The following is an 18,495-nucleotide window of genomic DNA, read 5'->3' as shown; positions in this document are numbered from 1 at the left end:
CTTTATGTCTATCATTGTTGACCAAATATCTTGATATTTGGCAATGATAAATAATTTATACTTTCTATTTGGTTCCTGATTTTTTTCCTTTTACTTTTGTGCGTGTGTTGGGGGTGGGGGGTAATTTTATTTTAACATGGAAGAAAAGAAGGGGACCATCCAGAAGCTAAGTTGGTGCCTGATTCAATCTTCCTATAAAAACCTCTGTAAATTCCAACTTGTAGTTCTGAAGCAAAGTCTGCAAGTCTCAACTTACTGAACATTTGCACTCTGGATACAGTTTAGTCAGAAATTGAATATCGAAAGAGTTTCAAACATTACCAATTAATAAGAGTCTGGAAAACTTTCTAGGGAAAAACTGCTTTTACTGGTTGATAAACTAAAGGTCATTACTGTTGTAAAAATATATTTTGTTGTCTTCTGCTGCATGAAGGGATGTACACCAAAAATGGATTGAAGGAGGGAACTACGAGCTTTGTATTGAAGACGTACGAGATGAGATCTGGGATATGGTGAAACCAGCAGATCCACTCAGAATAACATTAGCTGATCTCCTTGCGTGCAAACAAGGTGGGACTGTTGCAAGCATGCTTATAGATGTCCGTGGCTTCTGGGCCCATGACAACAGAGAAAATCTTCTCCAAGAAGAGGAAGAGCCTGAAGAAGAGTAACCAACCCGGCAAAGCTCACGAATTGGTGCTTCTTTGTAGAGATCATTTGATGTAGTTTTTAGAAATCAGATGTTCTGTTTACTGTTGCTACACTAATGTGTTTGTTTAACGATCAAATGATCAAAAGTGTATATTCTTGCCATGATTCTGGAAGGCTTGGAAACCTAGAACCCATTTTTAAGATGGTAAATTATGTTGTATAACGAATAGAATCATGCATATTCAAATGGATTAATGGAATGGAATGAAATGTGACCCAAATGTCTCATATCGAGACTTCCCATCTAATCAGAAGTTTAGTACATCGAGCAGAAATAGTCATCACTTCTGGTTGTGGCTAGTGGTTACCCTCAAATGGCCATTAAACGAATGGTGAGTGCCATTTCGTCAAAGGAAAAATAGGACTTCCGACCTCAGATGATCCTTTCGAGAAAACAGGGTCTGGGTTATTTCTCTTTTTTAAAATGTCATCTTCACACTGAGCACCGAATAACCTGAATTTATTGGACGTCTGGATCTATTGAGACCCTAATGTGACTGGCGATTCTGTACGTGTTTGGATGAAATAAGTAGTCCAATTACAGTGCATTTCGAAAGTTTTAAATATGTAATGGTGATACGCAAGGTTCTAAATATCGACAGTGGCCTATTGCGCCGGTGTTTTTTTTATGTTTCACTTAGTTTTTTTCAAAATCGATTCAAAGGGGCCGGTTTAAGGCCCGGAGATGTGTGAGAGTTGCTGTTTGTTGGATTATATGGGAAGAAAGAAACTCCAAGGATTTTTTCAGAAAAGGAGAAAATGTTGGAAACAATGTTAAAAGTAATCCATATAAGGGCAATACATTGGTTGAAAACAATGAACTTGTTCACAGATTATTCAACGGATGATATGTTAAGAAATTGCAATTTTAGCCTTTATTAAGAAGACCTTGAATCCCACCTAGAACCCTCCACCTTTTGGTTTTATCAAACTAAAATTCGATGATAGCAGCATGGGGGTCTTCAGGTATTTGGGGGGTGCTAAGAGATGAGAAAGGGAATGTAATAGTTAGGTTCTCTGGCCCACTTAGAGTTGGAGACTCTTTAAGGGTTGAGGAGTTAGTAGCTTTAAAAGGGGTACAAAGGGCTAAAGACCTGAATGCCAAGAAACTGATTATAGAAGGAGATTCTGGTATTTTAGTGAATTGGTTAGAAGAAGACACCTCTAAGCTTTGGAGCTACAACAATGAAAAGAGAAAATTCAAATGGCTGATCAAGAACATGGAAGTTCAATGTAGTTAGGTAAAGAGAAATGCATACTCCTTTGCTGATGGATTAGCTAGGCAAGGGGCGAATAAGGATCCTGGTTTCTGGACTCAGTTGTAATTGTTCTTTTCCTTTTGGGTTCCTACCCACCTTATTGAGGAGTTAAGATACTTTAAATCCTCTACTTTGTAAGCTTATTCCTATTTTATTGAAATCCATTGTTATTGATAAAAAAATGGTGCTATGTTAAAATCTCAACCAATCAGGTTAAAGATGTCATAAAGTCTACATATATTTATGAGGTGTATTTTCACGTTGTTAAGGGAAATTTGTTAAAAACTCACCTAAAGTTTTTAACCGTTGCTAAAACCTTCACTAAAGTTTTGTAATTCTACTCATTTCCCTTGAACTTTTTGACATAGTTGAAAATAGATCCCCTTTGTTAGAACCCTCTAACAAAAGGCACAAAACGTTCAAAAACCAATTTCAATTCTCATTCTCCCCAGCCAAACCAGTGGAAGATATTGATTCTAGACCAATATTCCCGTGAACCAAACGAACACTTAGGTATGTATCATATTTAGTGATAAGTTGCCGACACCTCTTCTGGTTGCATTTGGTTGTAGTGTAAATCTTGGTCAATTGCAAAATTTGTACTTGGTTTAGGTTTGCTTTCGTTTATTTGTAATTATGATTTGTATTTCTACTTAATACAAAATTTGTCCTTCTTATCTCTTTTGCACTCTTGGTAGTGCAAATTTTGCATACTAAAAATGGCTACAAAATTTACACATCATCTTTCATCCTACCTTACTCCTAGTCCTAGATAGATAAACCTCCTCCTACCCCCATTGCCTTTTCATTTAAAATAGTCGGTGTACTTCATATTCTGTTACTTGTAGACAAATAAGATAAAGCTAAATTTGAAGCAAAAGCAAACCGGGATTTACATTAGTGCAAATCAAGGTTCAAAGTCAGAAAGACAATTTAAAGAGACGTATCAGGATACACTTTGGATATGCATGTATATCAAAAAAAAACTAAGATACACATAAATATGCTTAGAAATACTATAAATACTTTAATAAATCATAAAAATACATCAACAACGCTAAATATAATACCTCAATGAGGTGTATATACATTAAATTAATATATTTTAATGGTTTTATGAAAAAATATATTGTAGTTAATTATAATTTTATTAAAAATCTTATGCTTAACTATAATTTATAAATTATAATTCTTAAGTTTTAATGTTCTATGGGATGGGAAAAACCCAACTCTCCTATCCAACCATAAAACATGCATTGGAACAATTTCTATGTGAAAATATAATTAATAATTATTATTTATTGCCAAAAATTTTAAAAAATAAATAAATTTTATTTATTAAACTTAATAATTTTTATTAATTATTTATTAAATAAAGGCCACGTTTGACAAATCTTTCCGTGCGGGCTTTGTTGAATTTCAGGTTTTTCCCATTTGGCAAATGATAGATCTGCTTAAAAAAAGATGCAGACAGTTGAAGACGCGAGAAGCCCGAAATTGGGCTTTTTCCGGAAAGCTTCGATTGAAGATTTTGCAAGTTTCTAGATTCGGACGTGTGACAAGTCTTTCCGTGCGGGCTTCGGGCTGTTTAGAAGCTAGCTTCTTCGGACGTGTGAGAAAATGGGGGATCTTTCGATACAAACTTGCAAATGGTTCGAGCCCTAACCCTGAGCTTTGCCATTGTCGACCTGCGTACACATCTCTCTTCTTCTTCTTCGAGTGTCGTTATTCTTTTTCTTCTTGCTGCTGTTATTTCCCTTCTTGGACTGAACCCCTTATGATGAGGGTTTTTCAATGTATGGCCTTCGCATATATGAAAGCTAGGAAGTCAATTGCTGCCTGTTATAGAAGGGTTTAAAGAGTGAACCTCGGCTTTCTTGTTTCGGACTTACGAAAAATAGCAGTGAACCTCGGCTTTCTTGTTTCGGACTTGTGAAAAAAAGCTGGGAAGTCTCCTTGTTTTTTATGAGTAACTGATTGAATGTAGTTGGCCTCGGAATGGTATCACTTACTATTGGACCTCAAATTTATGGTTTTGCTTGTTGTGCGTCTACTCCTTGCTTGTTGACATCAATAACCCACATTAGATAAATCTTATTCAGCTTTGAATAAGGAAAGATCATTCTACAATGGTTACTGCTAGCCTAAGTATTAATTTGTTCACACATTGTGGTTCATAGGAAATGTCTCTGTAAGAGAAATCATTATGGTTTCGTGGGTTTTGACACTAACACCCCAAACCCACAATAGCTAAAGCTTATTGCAATTTTTCATTTTTCTACTTTATGATTCTTTGAAGTTTGGGAGTAAATACTGTTCTTCTTATCTGGTATTCTTGGGCCCATTTTTGTGCTTGTTAAAGAAGAAAGCATGGTCTCTAAATGATGATTGAAGTTGTGCATTGATACCCAAAATAATTTTAGGTTCTCTATCTTCCTGATCAAAATAAGATTGGGACACCTTTTGTTGATAAAAACTCTTGTTGTTTCCTTTCTTGCTGAAGACACCAATAGATCAAAAAGGGAGCAAGATACCATGATATACAACCTTACTGCAAAACCTTTTGCTGGATAAGAATCAGCTAATGCTTATAAATCTGTTGGTATGATCTAGTGGTGACAAATAGCTTGTGAAAATTTTGACCACACTTGATTCTTTTGGGGGATCAGCATTAGAAATTACTTTCATTAATTGAGAGTTAAATCATTACATATGATGCTGGAAATTAATCCAGCAACCCATTTATGGAGTGTGAACTGTTAGGGGATCAGCATTAGAAATTACTTTCATTAATTGGGGGATCAACATTAGAAATTACTTTCATTAGTTGAGAATTAAATCACACATGATGTTGGTATCCTGTATTGTAGCATCAGTTGTTTTTTCACCTTGTTCTTGAATATTTTTCACGGTATCTATGGAGTGTGAACTGTTTTATCATTGTATTACAATAATGGGACTTCTTTGGTTTTGACTACTATCCAGTCTTGGTTGATTTCAACTAATTCCATTTGCAACAATGATGACGTGTATGTTTGTAGGGATTTGTAGGGATTGACTTCCCTACAAATACTATTTTGTTGGAAATTTTGATTCAACATTCCTGGGTTTCCAACCTTGGTTATCTATGCTGGATTTTCATCCCACCCATTCAGGAACTATTTTCCAACCAAAAAAAGAGAGAAAAATAAGTATCAATGCCCTTGGTGCCCTTAATATCCAAGAAAAGATGTTGATCACTCTTTGGCTATACCAAATATTAGAATCGTTGAGTGAAACAGGTTTTGCTCTATTAGAATCATTGGGTGAAACAGATTTTGGCTAGTTGGTTTCAATCCATAAAGATTGAGTGAAACATATTGGGTGAAACAGATTTTGCTCCATCGGAATCATTTGTATTGCTAGTTTGTTCCAAGCTATAAAGATTGGTATTTGAACATGTGAGACATAAGTATTTGTAAAAAGCATGCATACACCGACCCCATACACACTCATCCAATCTAATTCAATTAGGGCCTAAAAAGCATGCTACTTATTCAAATTGGCCTTAGACCCAAACCAGACCGAGTTGCACATTTCTCTAGAGCTTTCATTGTTATTCAAGACTGTAAATGGGTTGGATCCAGATCAAAACTATCTAGATTTCAATTCCTGTTAACAATAATATTTGAATTTGAATATTATCCATCAAAATTAATCAAATTTGGATATTATGTATTATCAATAAAATGAATTAAGAATAGTTTTTAGTGAGGCTTGACATGGTAGACACCAATGATGATTTCAATGTAAATTCTTATTTATTTTTATCAGTTTATGCTTTATTTTATTTATTTGCATTGCAGGAAAAAAAATAAAACCTGAAGCTAATTAAAGGAGTGTTCCAATGAACTTCATGTTTCTCAATTTCTACTTTACATAAAAAAATAAGAATAGTTTTTATTTGCATTGCAAAAAAAAAATTTAAAGGCTATAAATGGGTTTCAGTTTCTGCTTTTTTATTAATGTATCTTTAGTTGGTGAACTTGGTTGCTTGGGGGTTGTACCAGCAAGTTTGCTGAAGCTATCAAACTCTGTTTTCTTTTTTTGTGCAGCTTTGTATGACGGCCATTTGCATATTTTTTGGGTTCGTTTACCACAGGTGACTCTTATCATTGCAAGTAATTTCATACTTGTATTATTTGCTTATTTAACACAAAATTTAAAATGATTCTAGCACTTCGATAGTAACTAATGATCTGATTATTATATAGATGGCAAATAGTGTAGTCAATACCACAACATTTGACAATGCACCCATTATTAATGCAAATTGGACTCTTGTGCAGGAAAATATTTTCATAGATTTACTAGTACTTCAAGTACAAAATGGGGGAATGGTTTCTGGGTGTCTGAAACCAAGTGGTTGGAAGGAGGTTCGACAAAGTTTTTTTACACAAGTTGGGTTGAAGTTCAACCCAAAATCCTTCAGTAACAAAATACAAGATCTAAAAAGTAGGTATAAGGAGTTTAGGAAATTGAGGTTTGAACAAATGGGATTTGGCTGGGACGAGGAGAAGCATATGGTTGTATCCTCCCCAGAGACATGGGAGAATTATTTATTGGTATTTTCTGAACTTTGAAGTTATTTAGAGATCATATTTGTTTGGGACTTTATATGTATGCAAATGTATATTTTGAATGGTGTCCCCTTATCTTTTTAGGCTAACCCCAAGGCGAAAAGGTTTCGTAATATGGGTTGTCCAGAGTATAACAACCTTGAAATTATATTTGGGGGTACCAAACCTACAGGAAGGTTCTCTGCATCTCTGGCACGTGGAATAGAATCTCCACCCCGGGAGGACGGGCATGTCCCCAATGATACACACCTTGAAAAAGTTCAACAACCATCACCTGGCATTGCTGATTCAGCCAATATTGATAGTGATCAAATTTCTACTACAACCATCAAGCAAAATGCTCGTAAGAAGAGGCCATCTGAATTTTTTGTTGCAATTTCATAACAAAATGTGTCAACAGATAAGCTATTTGAGAAGTTGGTGGAAGCAATCAAGGGACTGAATAAAAAGTCGGAGAATCATGTCTCTATGAGCAATGTTTTAGCAGAGTTGAATTCTATTGAAGGGATGGATCATAATGACTACCTAAAACTTTATGAAGTGTTTGAGAAGCTAGATGCAAGGGAGTGGTTCATAAACATGCCTATTAATCTTAGGAAGAATTGGGTGTTCGGTGTCCTTAATCGTTAGATTCTTGAATGTTATGTTCTCATCCATGAACCCTTTCTTTTAATAGTTTAGGTGAACAATTGTTTAGAATTGTTATAACTTCTTAAACTACTTCACAGGTGTAGGATTGAACAATGGTTTCAGTAGATACAATTCATATGGTATTATATGGTTTTGTGGATTGCTTATTGATTATTGTTTGGATGGTTTAATGAATAGGGTATCACATTTGGTCCTTAATTTATGAAGTGCAAGCTTGCAATTAATCAAACATAAAGCCTAATTGTTGTGTCTGATTTACAATGGTTGATAGTCCGACCAAGAGGGTAGTGTTGCAAGCAATTTTGGTTGTTGTTGTAGATGATGAAGAGCAGCAAGTGATGACAAATGTCCTCATTGCGAAGGAACTTGAGAAGGAAGAAATGTATTTCTCCAAGACACCTTACCACAATGACATTTTGATCGGGTCAAAGTGGATGAAAAATGTCATATGCAATGAAGGTAATAGGTGTTTGGAAATGTTTAGAATAACCCCTGAAGCATTTGTTAGCCTAATAGGTGCATTGAGACAACGATGGTTAGTGAAATATAGTAGATATGTATCAGCTGATGAGCAGGTTGGAATTCTTTTAAAGATTATAGGACACAACAAAACAAATAGAGATACTGCAGACCGCTTTCAACACTCGGGGGAAATCATTTCACGACAATTTAATTCTGCATTTAATGCAATTTGTGAATTTGGCAAGGAAACTGTATGACCCGATGATCTAACTACTGTACCACCTGAGATACTCAACAATCCAAAATATTATCCATGGTTCGAGGTATCTCATATTATATGTGAGATAATTTTTCAATTCTTTATTCTTTAATAAAAAGCCTATCACCAAATTGGATATTTTTTTCATCTGCAGAATTGTGCAGGTGCAATAGATGGAACACATGTTCATGCTTGTGTTTCATTTGTTGATCAAGTTTCATTTAGAGGAAGAAAATCAACCACCACCTAGAATGTGATGTGTGCATGTTCGTTTGATATGCTCTTCACTTTTGTTGAGGCAGGATGGAAGGGTGCTTCACATGATTCAAGAGTTTTCTTGTTGACAATTCAATAATATGTTCCTGCTACCACCAGAAGGTTAGCAAAACTATCAAATAACCCATCAGAGTTTTTTATTCAATGCATTAACTACATATGTGCTATCATATAGGAAAATATTACGTAATTGACTTGGGTTATACAAATATGCTTGGATTTCTGTCTCTATATCGATCAGAGAGATACCATTTAAGAAACTTTCAAGGAAGAGGTGGTCGACCAAAGAATGCCGAAGAATACTTTAATTATGTTCATTCTTCATTGAGGAATGTCATAGAACGTTGCTTCGATGTTCTTAAGGCAAAATTCCCAATACTAAAGTTGATGCCTCTATACTCACTTCACAAGCAAATTAGAAGTGTATTTGCTTGTTGTGTGTTACATAATTTCATTCGATTATCGAGAATCTAATATGTGTTTTGGAATGGTTTCCTTCAAGATTGTGTTCCCGTTGAAGGAGAGGGAGGAATGTTTCATGGTACAACACCGAAAACTATCGATATAGGATCCCAGGCATCTAGACGGATGGAACAAGTTCGTAATGAGATTATGTTCAAAATGGCTAATCATTACAACTTATGTGTCAATCGCACTCGCCCAAGAAGTATACGTAGGAGGCAATCAAATTAGTTGGAGATATCAATGAATTATTGAACAATTAATGCTTGTGTTTTTAACTATAAAATTATGACATTGGTATGTTCTTGATTAGTGATCATGTGCTTGTTGAAAATTTCACAATTCATTTGTTAGGATACAAACAATTTTATTGTGATGTGATGTTCAATTGTTTTGTTATTTAGTCATGGCAACAAATGGAAGGGGACCGATGTGTCCATGTGAGTGTGGACGTATAAAATATAAATGTCCAATCGGAGAGGTATAAGTCCAATACCCAAAAACCATATTGTTCAATATTTGTGTTTAATATAGATTGAAAATTATTATTATTTTTTTCTTCCAGCCACATGAATATGACTTTATGTGGGCAGATAACTACACTTTGGAAGAATCAGAAATCCGCATCATTGAACAACATAATATTGCTCATGAGCATGGAAATTACGAGAAAGAGCAAGTTGTTGCAATTGGGGCTTGTGTTTGTTGCTATGCCATGATGTGTTTGATCGTTTTCTTGATAATTTTGATTTTCATTTTGTTAGTTTGGAGGTAGGATAGATACCACTAGAAGTGTGGTTAGTATGTCCCTATCATGAACTGGTGTATGGCTTTTCCATTTTGGATATGCCTTGCAGTTGCACAATACTAAAGTTGTATTTATGCTACTAACATGTACACAAAATTTGAATGTATAAATGGGCCCCACCAATGGTATATACATGTGGGGCCCACATTGAAAAAATATTTATGGACTCCATAATAAAGGCTGTACATAGCTGGAATTGTATGTGGGGCCCACATTGATGCATTATGCATATGTTCAGATGTACATGAGACCCACCTTGAAAAATATTTATAGGCTTCAAAATGAATGATATGCATAAGTGGACTTACATGTGGGGCCCACATTAATGCATTATGCATATGTTGAAATGTATATGGGGCCCACATTGAAAAAATATTTATGGACTCCATTATGAAGGGTGTACATAGTTGGAATTGCATGTAGGGCCCACATTAGTGCATTATGCATATGTTGAAATGTATGTGGGGCCCACATTGAAAAAATATATGAACTCCATAATGAAGGGTGTGCATAGTTGGAATTGCATGTGGGGCCAACATTAATGCATTATGCATATGTTGAAATGTATGTGGGGCCCACATTACGTATTATATATGTGTTGAAATGCATGTGGAGCCCACCTTGAAAAAATATTTGTGAAACCCATAGCGAACGATATACATATGTGGACTTAATGTGGGGCCTGTTTACGATAAGTGCATGGGGGCCCGCAATTATGAAATGTATGTTTAGACCTGTACATGGGTCCCACATGTGTTAAATGAATGGTTTGTTGGCCCACACATGAGGCATTCATATATACATAACACATATTTTCATCACACTACCAAACATTCTTCCAACTTTTATGGTATTTTCGGAGATTTATGAAAAATGTTTCAACCAGTCTTTGGTCTTCCAAGATATACTTGCAAAAGCTCACCTGGTCTTTTAACCATCAGATCTTGCAACAGATCTTCTCAAAAAGACTTGTGAAACAGGCACTAAGAAATTTCAATTGTTTTGTGTATATGATTGATCATCCATGGAATTATAATATATTCAATCATTGTGATCAAATGATAAAATATAATTAATTATTTATTTATTTCTTAATTCTAAAAATATAAAAATACAAAATAATTATTAAAGAAGAAATTTCAATTGGTCTGTGATAGATCATCCATAGAATTATAATATATTCAATTGTTGTGATCAAACAATAAAATATAATAAATTATTATTTATTTTTTAATTCTAAAAATATAAAAAATAAAGAAGAAATTTCAGTTGCTCTATGGATATGATAGATAAATCTTTAGATCTATAACATATTTAGTCTTTATAGGCATAGAAAAAGTTTACATTTTCAATTTTTTGTTAATTTATATTTTCCCCAAATATCTCCATGAAAATTCCATAAATCTATTGAAAACACAAAAAAAAATTGTGATTTTGAATGTAACATAAATTTAAATATTCAAGAAAATAAAAAAGAAATCACAATGATATTATAAAAAAAATACCAAATTTTGCCATATTTTTTTTAATTTGAAAAATCTTAAAAAATTAACGATTCACACTTGTTTCTTGCAAACTTTTGCAAATCTAACACTCTAAAAATGAAGTTTGGAGTTTTAGAGTCGTTTGGGGGTGAAAAGAGGCTTATTTCGGATAAAGCAAGCTTACTTTCCCCCTTAATTTTTTTTTTTAGTTTTTGGTCGTATCTTTTTTCGTCGATACACCTTTGATACATGTTCGATACACATGAAAAAAAGATGAAATGTCTGATTTTCATAATTATCTCGTATCTATTTTTCAAATATACAATACGATACACCCCGTATTGTATTGAAATTTTAAACTTGGTGAAAATGAAATTTGTAGTACAAGTCTCCAACCAAATGCAACCTTCATCTCATATTTAATGCTCGACACATTAACTTATATCTCTCTAACTATGTATTTAGTGCTAACACATTCACCCATTCATTAATTAATCTAAGATTGCCAATGCATAAAAGTGATGTACCATTGCCAAGATTCATATGCACATAATAAGTAAAAATCTACATCATGTTAAGATAACACATGCTTTAAGTTTTAGGCTGAGTTTAGAAACGATGCAAATAAGTGTGAATGTAAATATGTAGACTGTAATACGATTCATATGAATTGTAAAATTGGGTTAGCTTTGCACCGACAAATTTACTTTTTTACCAAATAGACTTTTAACTATAATGGGTGTAAACATGAATTCCAATAAAACATACACTTTTTTTATTATTATAAAAAACTCACTTGAATGCAAATTTACTTATTTTTTATTGATATACTTTTACATTTTATTATCAATGTAAATAAGTATTGGTCTGTCATTTATCAATACATAAATGTAATGTTGCCAAACACAGGCAAAAATGAACCAGAGTACAAATTTACTCTGAACTGGGATTTACAAAGGCAGCCTTATCTTTTAACCTAGCTTCATGCTTTTAAAAGCTAGCATTTTTTATTAACGTATTAATAAAACTTTTCACATTGTCTGCTTATTTTTTCATTGGTTCACATTTTAGAAGGTCTATTTATCAATCGTGTTAAAGATTTAATCAATGTCAAATATGTCATCTGTAACATTTCATTTTTCACTGATTTAAATATTTTATTTTATAATTCTTTTTTTTTTTGTTTAGTATAATATTTGCCCACTTATATTGCCCAAAAAAGGATTCTTTTTTGTATCCAGGTGGAGGGGGCGGCAATTTAATTAATTAAATTCAAAGGAAAGTTAAAAAAAAAAAAAGGAGAGGATTTAACCCGCCTTGCCCCATAGCCCAAACATACATAGTTCTCCCATAAATATAGAAAAATTTCAGTGATAATTGATAATTATTCTGACCCGAGACTAATCTCACGTAGATGTGCTTATCATCATCATCCATTCAATTAGCTGACGATACAGACATTCTGGCTTGTGTGAATGTTTGATGTCATATAATAATGCAATGTGGGCCATCCAGGGGCGGAGTTAGGATTTTCTTTTAAGGGGGTCAAAATGTAATAAGCATAGATAGAAGGGACAGAAGTTAGTAAATATAAGTAGGGGATGAAAATATAGGCAAAGTTAAAATGGGTATTGTAGTGATTTTAAAGACAGGGGTGGCCCCCCTCTGCCATCCCCTGACTCCACCCCTGGGGTCATCAATTGGGAGTTGGGATCGCTTGCCAGCAAAACACAGTGTAACACCCTTCAAACATCACTGGGGCCTACCATGTGGTTTTAGATCATGTTGGGAGGGGTGGTGGGACACATTTTGTTGGGAGGAGATCCCGAACCATCAATTGGGGAATCAGATCATCTGTCAACAAAATACATTACAACACCCTACCGACATGATCTGATACCGTACATCTCATACATAGCACATCCCATTTTTATGATGGGTTCCAGTCTCATGATAAGATGTGTGGTATAAGATCCAGTTGGGGGAGTGTTGAAATGTGTTTTGTTGGTAGGCAATTTGGGCTTAAGGCCCGAACTCGAAGTCAAGCCCAATCTTCTAAATTTGAGCCCCAATCCACACTATAATTTGATTCATTCGGGTTGGTCAATATGTATATATGTATGTATGCATATAATTAGGTTGGGCTCTGTCAGATTTGGACTACCTAAGGGCTTAATCTAAGCTTGACCTAAAAAATAAAAAACCTGAATTTTTTGTACCCAAACACAACCCAAGAACAAAAAATCCAAACCCAATAAGTGTAAAATTTCGATATGGGCCAGATGGGGCTTGGGCTTTGCACCCCTAACCTGCTTCTATTTTGGGATTAAGGGTTTAAGCGAGTTTGATACCTTTCTAAGATATTAGAGTTTATTTTGTCTTTTTTATCTAAAGGGTTATGTGCCCAGGTTACAGAGTCGATCGACTGCCAACAAAAATTCTTCCACCATGTTATGTTTTAATATCATCTTCATCCCCAAATCACATGCATGGTGGTCTCCTTTTATGAAAGGTCCTTTCATTGTGGTTCACACATGATGTATGACACAGATAATATTGGAAGAGATCGTTGTTGATAAGGAGTCCGATCATCTGCTAATAAAATATGTTCTAACTTTCTACTAACATAATCTGATACCGCACAATTCACACCTGGCGAGTACTAATTTTATGGTAGGTCTGAGTCTTATAAGGAGATGTGAGGTGTTAAATTAAGTTGGTAGAGGGTTGGAACATGTTTTATTGATACGTCTCAACTCGTTGACAAGGTGGTATTGATTGTCAATGCTAGAGTTCAGATCTATCCATACATGGGCTTGAGTATGTTATTCACGAGCTGTTCCAACATCTTTACCCACAAAACATTATTTCCGTGATTGTGGTGCTTTGTGGGTAGGGATGCGAGAACAATTTCTGATTCAGAGTGCAATACACTCTCTCAATGCTATCTTAACTAGTCATTATAGGCGCACATCATGGAGATCAGCTTCAGTCAATGCAAAGCCCGCTCGAACACCATTCTAATAGTTTTTACAGCCTTGTATTGTGAACATCTTCGCACTTATGTACTTTATTTCATGGGGAGATATTCCCAATGTAAAGCTATATTAGGTTTTTGAACAGTTTTTGCACTAACTGAATCAGGTTTCCACATCATGAACACCTCCATGCAGCAATGGTATGATGGGTTATGGTTGGGAGAGTTTGTAGTAGATGTTCCCAAATTACTACTTCCTTCTTCCAATAGAACGACCAAAATCATTTGATCCAATTTAATCAATCGTACGCGGGTAGTCGGGTACTACAGTTCAACTTCTTTCACTGACAAGTAGACCTAACAATTGGGTTCGGGTTGGGTCTATACACTTTGGGGTGATTCGGGTCAAGTTGAATTTTGGGTTGGGTTATCAAATGCTAGACCCTAACCCTAAATATTCGGGTTAGGGTTGACTCATGAGTCAATTTGGGTCATCCCAAAAAATAACTGAAATTTAAAAAATAAAGAAAAACTATATGAAAAATGCCACAATTAAAGGAATTAACCTTAACATTTCAAATATAAAATAAAAAAATTTGAACATTTTACAATTTAAATAGTAAATAATAGAGTAAAGGCTAAATAGAAAAAATTAAAAAGTGGAAACTTCTAATAATGCATAAATAGTCCCGAACAAACTTGGCAATCGGGTTAGCAGGTTGACCCATAACCCAACCCAATTTTTTTTCCGGATTGGGTCGGGTCAGGCCATTCTCACATTTAGATAGCTAAATATGAGACCCTAACCCTGTTTTTTTTTCGGGTTGAATTGGGTCGGGTTCGCGGCTCCGATAAACTTTTTACAGGTCTACGTGACAAGAATACGGTAGTGGTAGCTAGTAGGAGAACCCGCGTACTACTAGCAGACTAGCAGTAGTGGGTGTACCCCCAAATATTTCGAAAAAACACTCGTGGCGGAAGGACGAAAAGCGAGAGCTTAGAAAAGGTAGAAGAGGAGAGTGAGAACTTCGGGGAGTTTCAAAATTTCGTTTTCGTTAGGTTTCAGATTTTGTTCTGCAATGGACGTTCTGAAGGATCAGATCACTTCCCTTCTTGATCACGGCCTCCATGACTCTGCTCAAATGCTCGTAATCTCTCTCTCTCTCTCTCCGTGTTGTTTCAGAGCTTTTATTAATTTCACTAAATCAGGTGACTGCATTGAGGTTGTTTTTCTTGTTCTTATGATTTTTTAATTCATACTTTGAGTTCAAGTAGATTGAACCATTTTGTTAATTAAAAAACTTGAGCTTCTTTTCTTCTGTTTTTCTTCATTTCTTTTTTTATTCATACTGTTAATTCACGTAGATTGAGTCATTTTGTTAATTCAAGAAATCGTCTTGGACAGGGTTGCTTCCTCGTTTCTTCGTCGGCTATAAATGCTGAAACAAGTCCACATGTTAAGGCTGAAAACTTGGTAAGATTTTTTGCCTTTCTAGTACAGTTAGTTAGATGGGATTAATTTTCGCCAAATTGCAGTGGTTACTTATCGGTCAATATAGATGGCCTCATTTGGGGATTTTTGCTTGCTATGGCTCGTATAATGTTTTCCGTTTGTCGTAGGCTTTGGGATTGGGAATTGATGGTGATTGTTGCTGCAGGTGCTTCTTGGCGATTCCTTGTATGGCGAAAAAGAATATAGGAGAGCAATTGTAAGTCTTTATTAGGTTAATGAACCTAATTAAATAGCTCTGCCTGGGTAAAAATTTTGATAAATGTGTTATAAGTGTGATGCTGGAGTAGGTGTTCTGTGAAATGCTTTTTAGATGGTTGCCTTGCAATAATGCAAAATCATGGCCTTGAGAATTGGGGTTTTATATGTGTAAGTACTGTGGCAAGGCTAGGTGTGGTGGTTTCCTTGAAGGATGAAGAAAGGTCGAGGGGTATTGGGTTGTAGAGGTTAACGGAGTTGTTAGAGTTGATAGAATTGTGCCCCCATTACACTTTATTCCCATTTTTATAAGGGGAGACTCCGAGGCCCTAAAAAGGAGCCAAAAAGGGGGTTTGGTTCTTACTTGGAAAGGGGATCCTTGATTCGATGTTGGTTGCCAGGAGGACACTACTGGGGTTCATCATGTGTCGAGTGAGATTTTCCTAGGATGAAGTTTCCTTTCATCCAAGGATTCTCATGGCACACATGCGCTACTCCCCCTTACGGGTCTCCCATATTGACATGGCGCGGATGATGTCAGAGCTAGTTTGATGTGTTCGCTTAATTGCTCCGTCAATTGCTGGATGTCTCATTATGAGTAACTTTGGCTTGTTGCGAATGTATAATGGTTCTTAACTCCATCGTAGGATTGTGATGGCTTTGAGCTCAATGCAAGCCTGTGATGAGTTATGGGTTCATCACAGGCCCCCGGTGTCTTGTGTGTCGCCATAGGTGTTTCTGTGGTTTTGGTTTGATACCTTCACTGCGATCACAGACATGGGGAACCACATGTACTTACAATATGATCATGTGGAATGGAAATACTACAATTGTTTTATATGTTTAAGTCCATAAGTTCATCATCTATATGGAGCCACTGTGTAATCAGTTCATTTATTGGAATCGTAAAATTGACTAATATAATATTTTATGAATATTCCCCAGATGAATCTATTGTATAGGGATTTAGGCTTTAATGCAATAAAAGATTAAAAGCAAATAATTTCATACAAGGTTGTTCCTGACACCCCATTTGTTGTTTTATGGTGGCTCAAAAGGGGGTGGGGGTGGGGGGTGGGTCTCATCTTATACTCTTGTTTGGTTCCTACTTATCATCAGGGTAGGAAAAGCTTTGTTGTATTTAACGTTTTGAAGCATGAATTGTTTGTTGTTTTCTTTCCAATCCCAATCAAGGTTGGCATTTGCTGGGGTGGGACACGGTTTATTGAGCCATTGGGATGGCAGTTCAATTTTGGTGACTTGAAATTAAACCTTTTCACCATCTTATTTCTTCTTAGATTTTAAAATTTTATGCTGGGCCCTCTTTGAATTTTGAAATGTGTATCATCCATGGAATTAGCTAACATTAAAAAAACTATTCAAATGAACTATTGATTTTGTTAGCTGAAGCTCTAGCTTGATTAATTTAATGAAATCAAGTCTAGGGGCCTATGGAACTGTCATGCATCTAATTGATGATCACCTAGGAATGGGAATCCCCTATTTCAGCCATCTGTGAAAGCCTATTTTACATGTGTGATTTATATGATTAATATTTAGTATCCTTTTTTACATCTAAAATCTTATTGTATCGGGTGTTTCTCACTTATGCATGAATGTGCATATTGTGTGTTTTTTCACATGCACTCTAATTTTTATTTTTTCTTTTCAAAATTCCGCAGGGGGTCAGTTTAGGCTTGCCTACCCCTTAAATATTTCAAAACCTTGAACACCAAGTAACATGTTGGGGTGCATCAGGAATGTTATGATGCTCCTGATGTTATGATTCACTCTGATACACTACGAAAATTTGATCCTTGTGTAAAACAAATAGTGCTATCTTCTTGTAGCTTAGTCACATTCAATTATGCATCCTGTTTGTTTCTTAAGACATTTAACAAGCTTATCATGCTAATTCTCATATTCATTTTTTCTGGTAGTACATGTATAAGCAAGCTTTGCAGCTTTGCAAGATCATTCCAAAACAAAATACAATGGCTTCTAGGAGTTCATTATCTACATCAAACAGGTCATCTTCTCCAAATTCGATGAATATTTCGGCAATTAATGAAAATGAGGTAGTTTTCATTATTTTTCCTTCAGAATTCTCCTTTCAAACGTACATGTGACTTAAATGTTTCCTATGATTTTTTATTAATGCAAACGAGGTAGTTTTCATTAATTTTCCTTCAGAATTCCCCTTGTGAAACATACATATGGCTTAAATGTTTCTTATGATTTATTTATTAATGCAAATGGGGGTAATTTTCATTATTTTTCCTTCAAGATTCCCCTTGTCAAACATACATGTGGCTTAATATTTCCTATGGTTTTTATTAATGCTTTAGTGTTACTATGTTCCATTAATCACTTGCATTTTCATGGCAGGTGAAATTCAAAATTACTCTTTGCCATTGTGCACTAAGTGAGAATCGTGCTGCTCTTGTTGAGGTTTCTCTCCTTTTTTCCCTTTTGTTGATTTGTTAGTTATATACACTTGATCTGATTTAATACGTTTGAAGTGTGCACATTTAGACTTTTTTTGCCGTTCATGGGTAGGGTAGCTTTGTGTGCTTGGTCTCGGGCTTTTGTAAATAAGCCCTTTTTGAGCTAGAGCTCACTAATATTATATATAGTTAAAATATATATTATCATTTACTAATATATTATTCTTGGTATTATATAATCATATTACATATTGGTAATACATAATAAAAATATATTAGTAATACATGATACAATTTGCTTGTTCCTATTTTAGATCATGCTTTGGCTTAATATAAGGGCTGGGCTTGGGCTTGGATATTTTCTATTGATAA

General features: G+C 35.0%; 2 protein-coding genes, 1 long non-coding RNA gene, 1 other non-coding gene and 1 pseudogene across 9 annotated transcripts in view; all 5 read left to right on the top strand.

Moving 5' to 3' along the window:
• LOC148867404 (putative serine/threonine-protein phosphatase 2A regulatory subunit B'' subunit TON2) overlaps positions 1-959 on the top strand; it is a 54,085-nt pseudogene extending 53,126 nt beyond the window's left edge. The window contains exon 12 of the transcript XR_016109721.1: positions 434-959. The product of XR_016109721.1 is annotated as a putative serine/threonine-protein phosphatase 2A regulatory subunit B'' subunit TON2 (transcript). The remainder of the gene's footprint in view (positions 1-433) is intronic.
• On the top strand, positions 151-267 carry LOC148867405 (small nucleolar RNA snoR104). The gene has a single exon (XR_016112054.1). It is a non-coding gene; the product is annotated as a small nucleolar RNA snoR104 (small nucleolar RNA).
• Positions 960-3,376: 2,417 nt separating the features above from the next.
• Positions 3,377-7,365, top strand: LOC148867403 (L10-interacting MYB domain-containing protein-like). Of its 5 annotated transcripts, none has more exons than XM_088977960.1 (4): positions 3,377-3,622; positions 6,065-6,111; positions 6,299-6,574; positions 6,674-7,365. In XM_088977960.1, the coding sequence occupies exons 1-4, from the start codon at positions 3,412-3,414 to the stop codon at positions 6,971-6,973; spliced, it is 834 nt and encodes a 277-aa protein (XP_088834086.1). In that variant the 5' UTR covers positions 3,377-3,411; the 3' UTR covers positions 6,974-7,365. The 5 variants fall into 5 exon arrangements, 2 of the variants coding, with proteins under 2 accessions (XP_088834086.1, XP_088834087.1); XR_016109891.1 differs by having other exon boundaries at positions 3,455-3,622; positions 6,065-6,130; XM_088977961.1 differs by having other exon boundaries at positions 3,455-3,662.
• A 193-nt stretch (positions 7,366-7,558) lies between these two features.
• LOC148867402 (uncharacterized) lies at positions 7,559-9,087 on the top strand. The gene is made up of 3 exons (XR_016109892.1): positions 7,559-7,699; positions 8,264-8,339; positions 8,740-9,087. It is a non-coding gene; the product is annotated as an uncharacterized LOC148867402 (long non-coding RNA).
• Positions 9,088-14,873: 5,786 nt separating this feature from the next.
• APC7 (tetratricopeptide repeat (TPR)-containing protein) overlaps positions 14,874-18,495 on the top strand; it is a 62,588-nt gene continuing 58,966 nt past the window's right edge. The window contains exons 1-5 of the mRNA XM_088979286.1: positions 14,874-15,116; positions 15,374-15,442; positions 15,627-15,677; positions 17,617-17,754; positions 18,065-18,127. Of these exons, the coding sequence (XP_088835412.1) occupies positions 15,048-15,116; positions 15,374-15,442; positions 15,627-15,677; positions 17,617-17,754; positions 18,065-18,127 (390 nt within the window). The 5' untranslated portion in view covers positions 14,874-15,047. The remainder of the gene's footprint in view (positions 15,117-15,373; positions 15,443-15,626; positions 15,678-17,616; positions 17,755-18,064; positions 18,128-18,495) is intronic.

This window comes from Nelumbo lutea, chromosome 3, assembly GCF_056320005.1.
Source record: "Nelumbo lutea isolate HS-2025 chromosome 3, American lotus-T2T, whole genome shotgun sequence".
In the NCBI taxonomy this organism is placed as follows: Eukaryota; Viridiplantae; Streptophyta; class Magnoliopsida; order Proteales; family Nelumbonaceae; genus Nelumbo; species Nelumbo lutea.
Note: the sequence above shows the minus strand (reverse complement) of the source record. Positions and strands in the feature narration are given on the sequence as shown.

Coding starts and splice junctions, on each gene's coding strand:
- LOC148867403 (XM_088977960.1), top strand. CDS start 3,412: ATGATAGATCTGCTTAAAAAAAGATGCAGACAGTTGAAGACGCGAGAA. Junction 6,112..6,298: donor TTTGGGTTCGTTTACCACAG/GTGACTCTTATC, acceptor ACTCTTGTGCAG/GAAAATATTTTCATAGATTT. Junction 6,575..6,673: donor CATGGGAGAATTATTTATTG/GTATTTTCTGAA, acceptor TTATCTTTTTAG/GCTAACCCCAAGGCGAAAAG.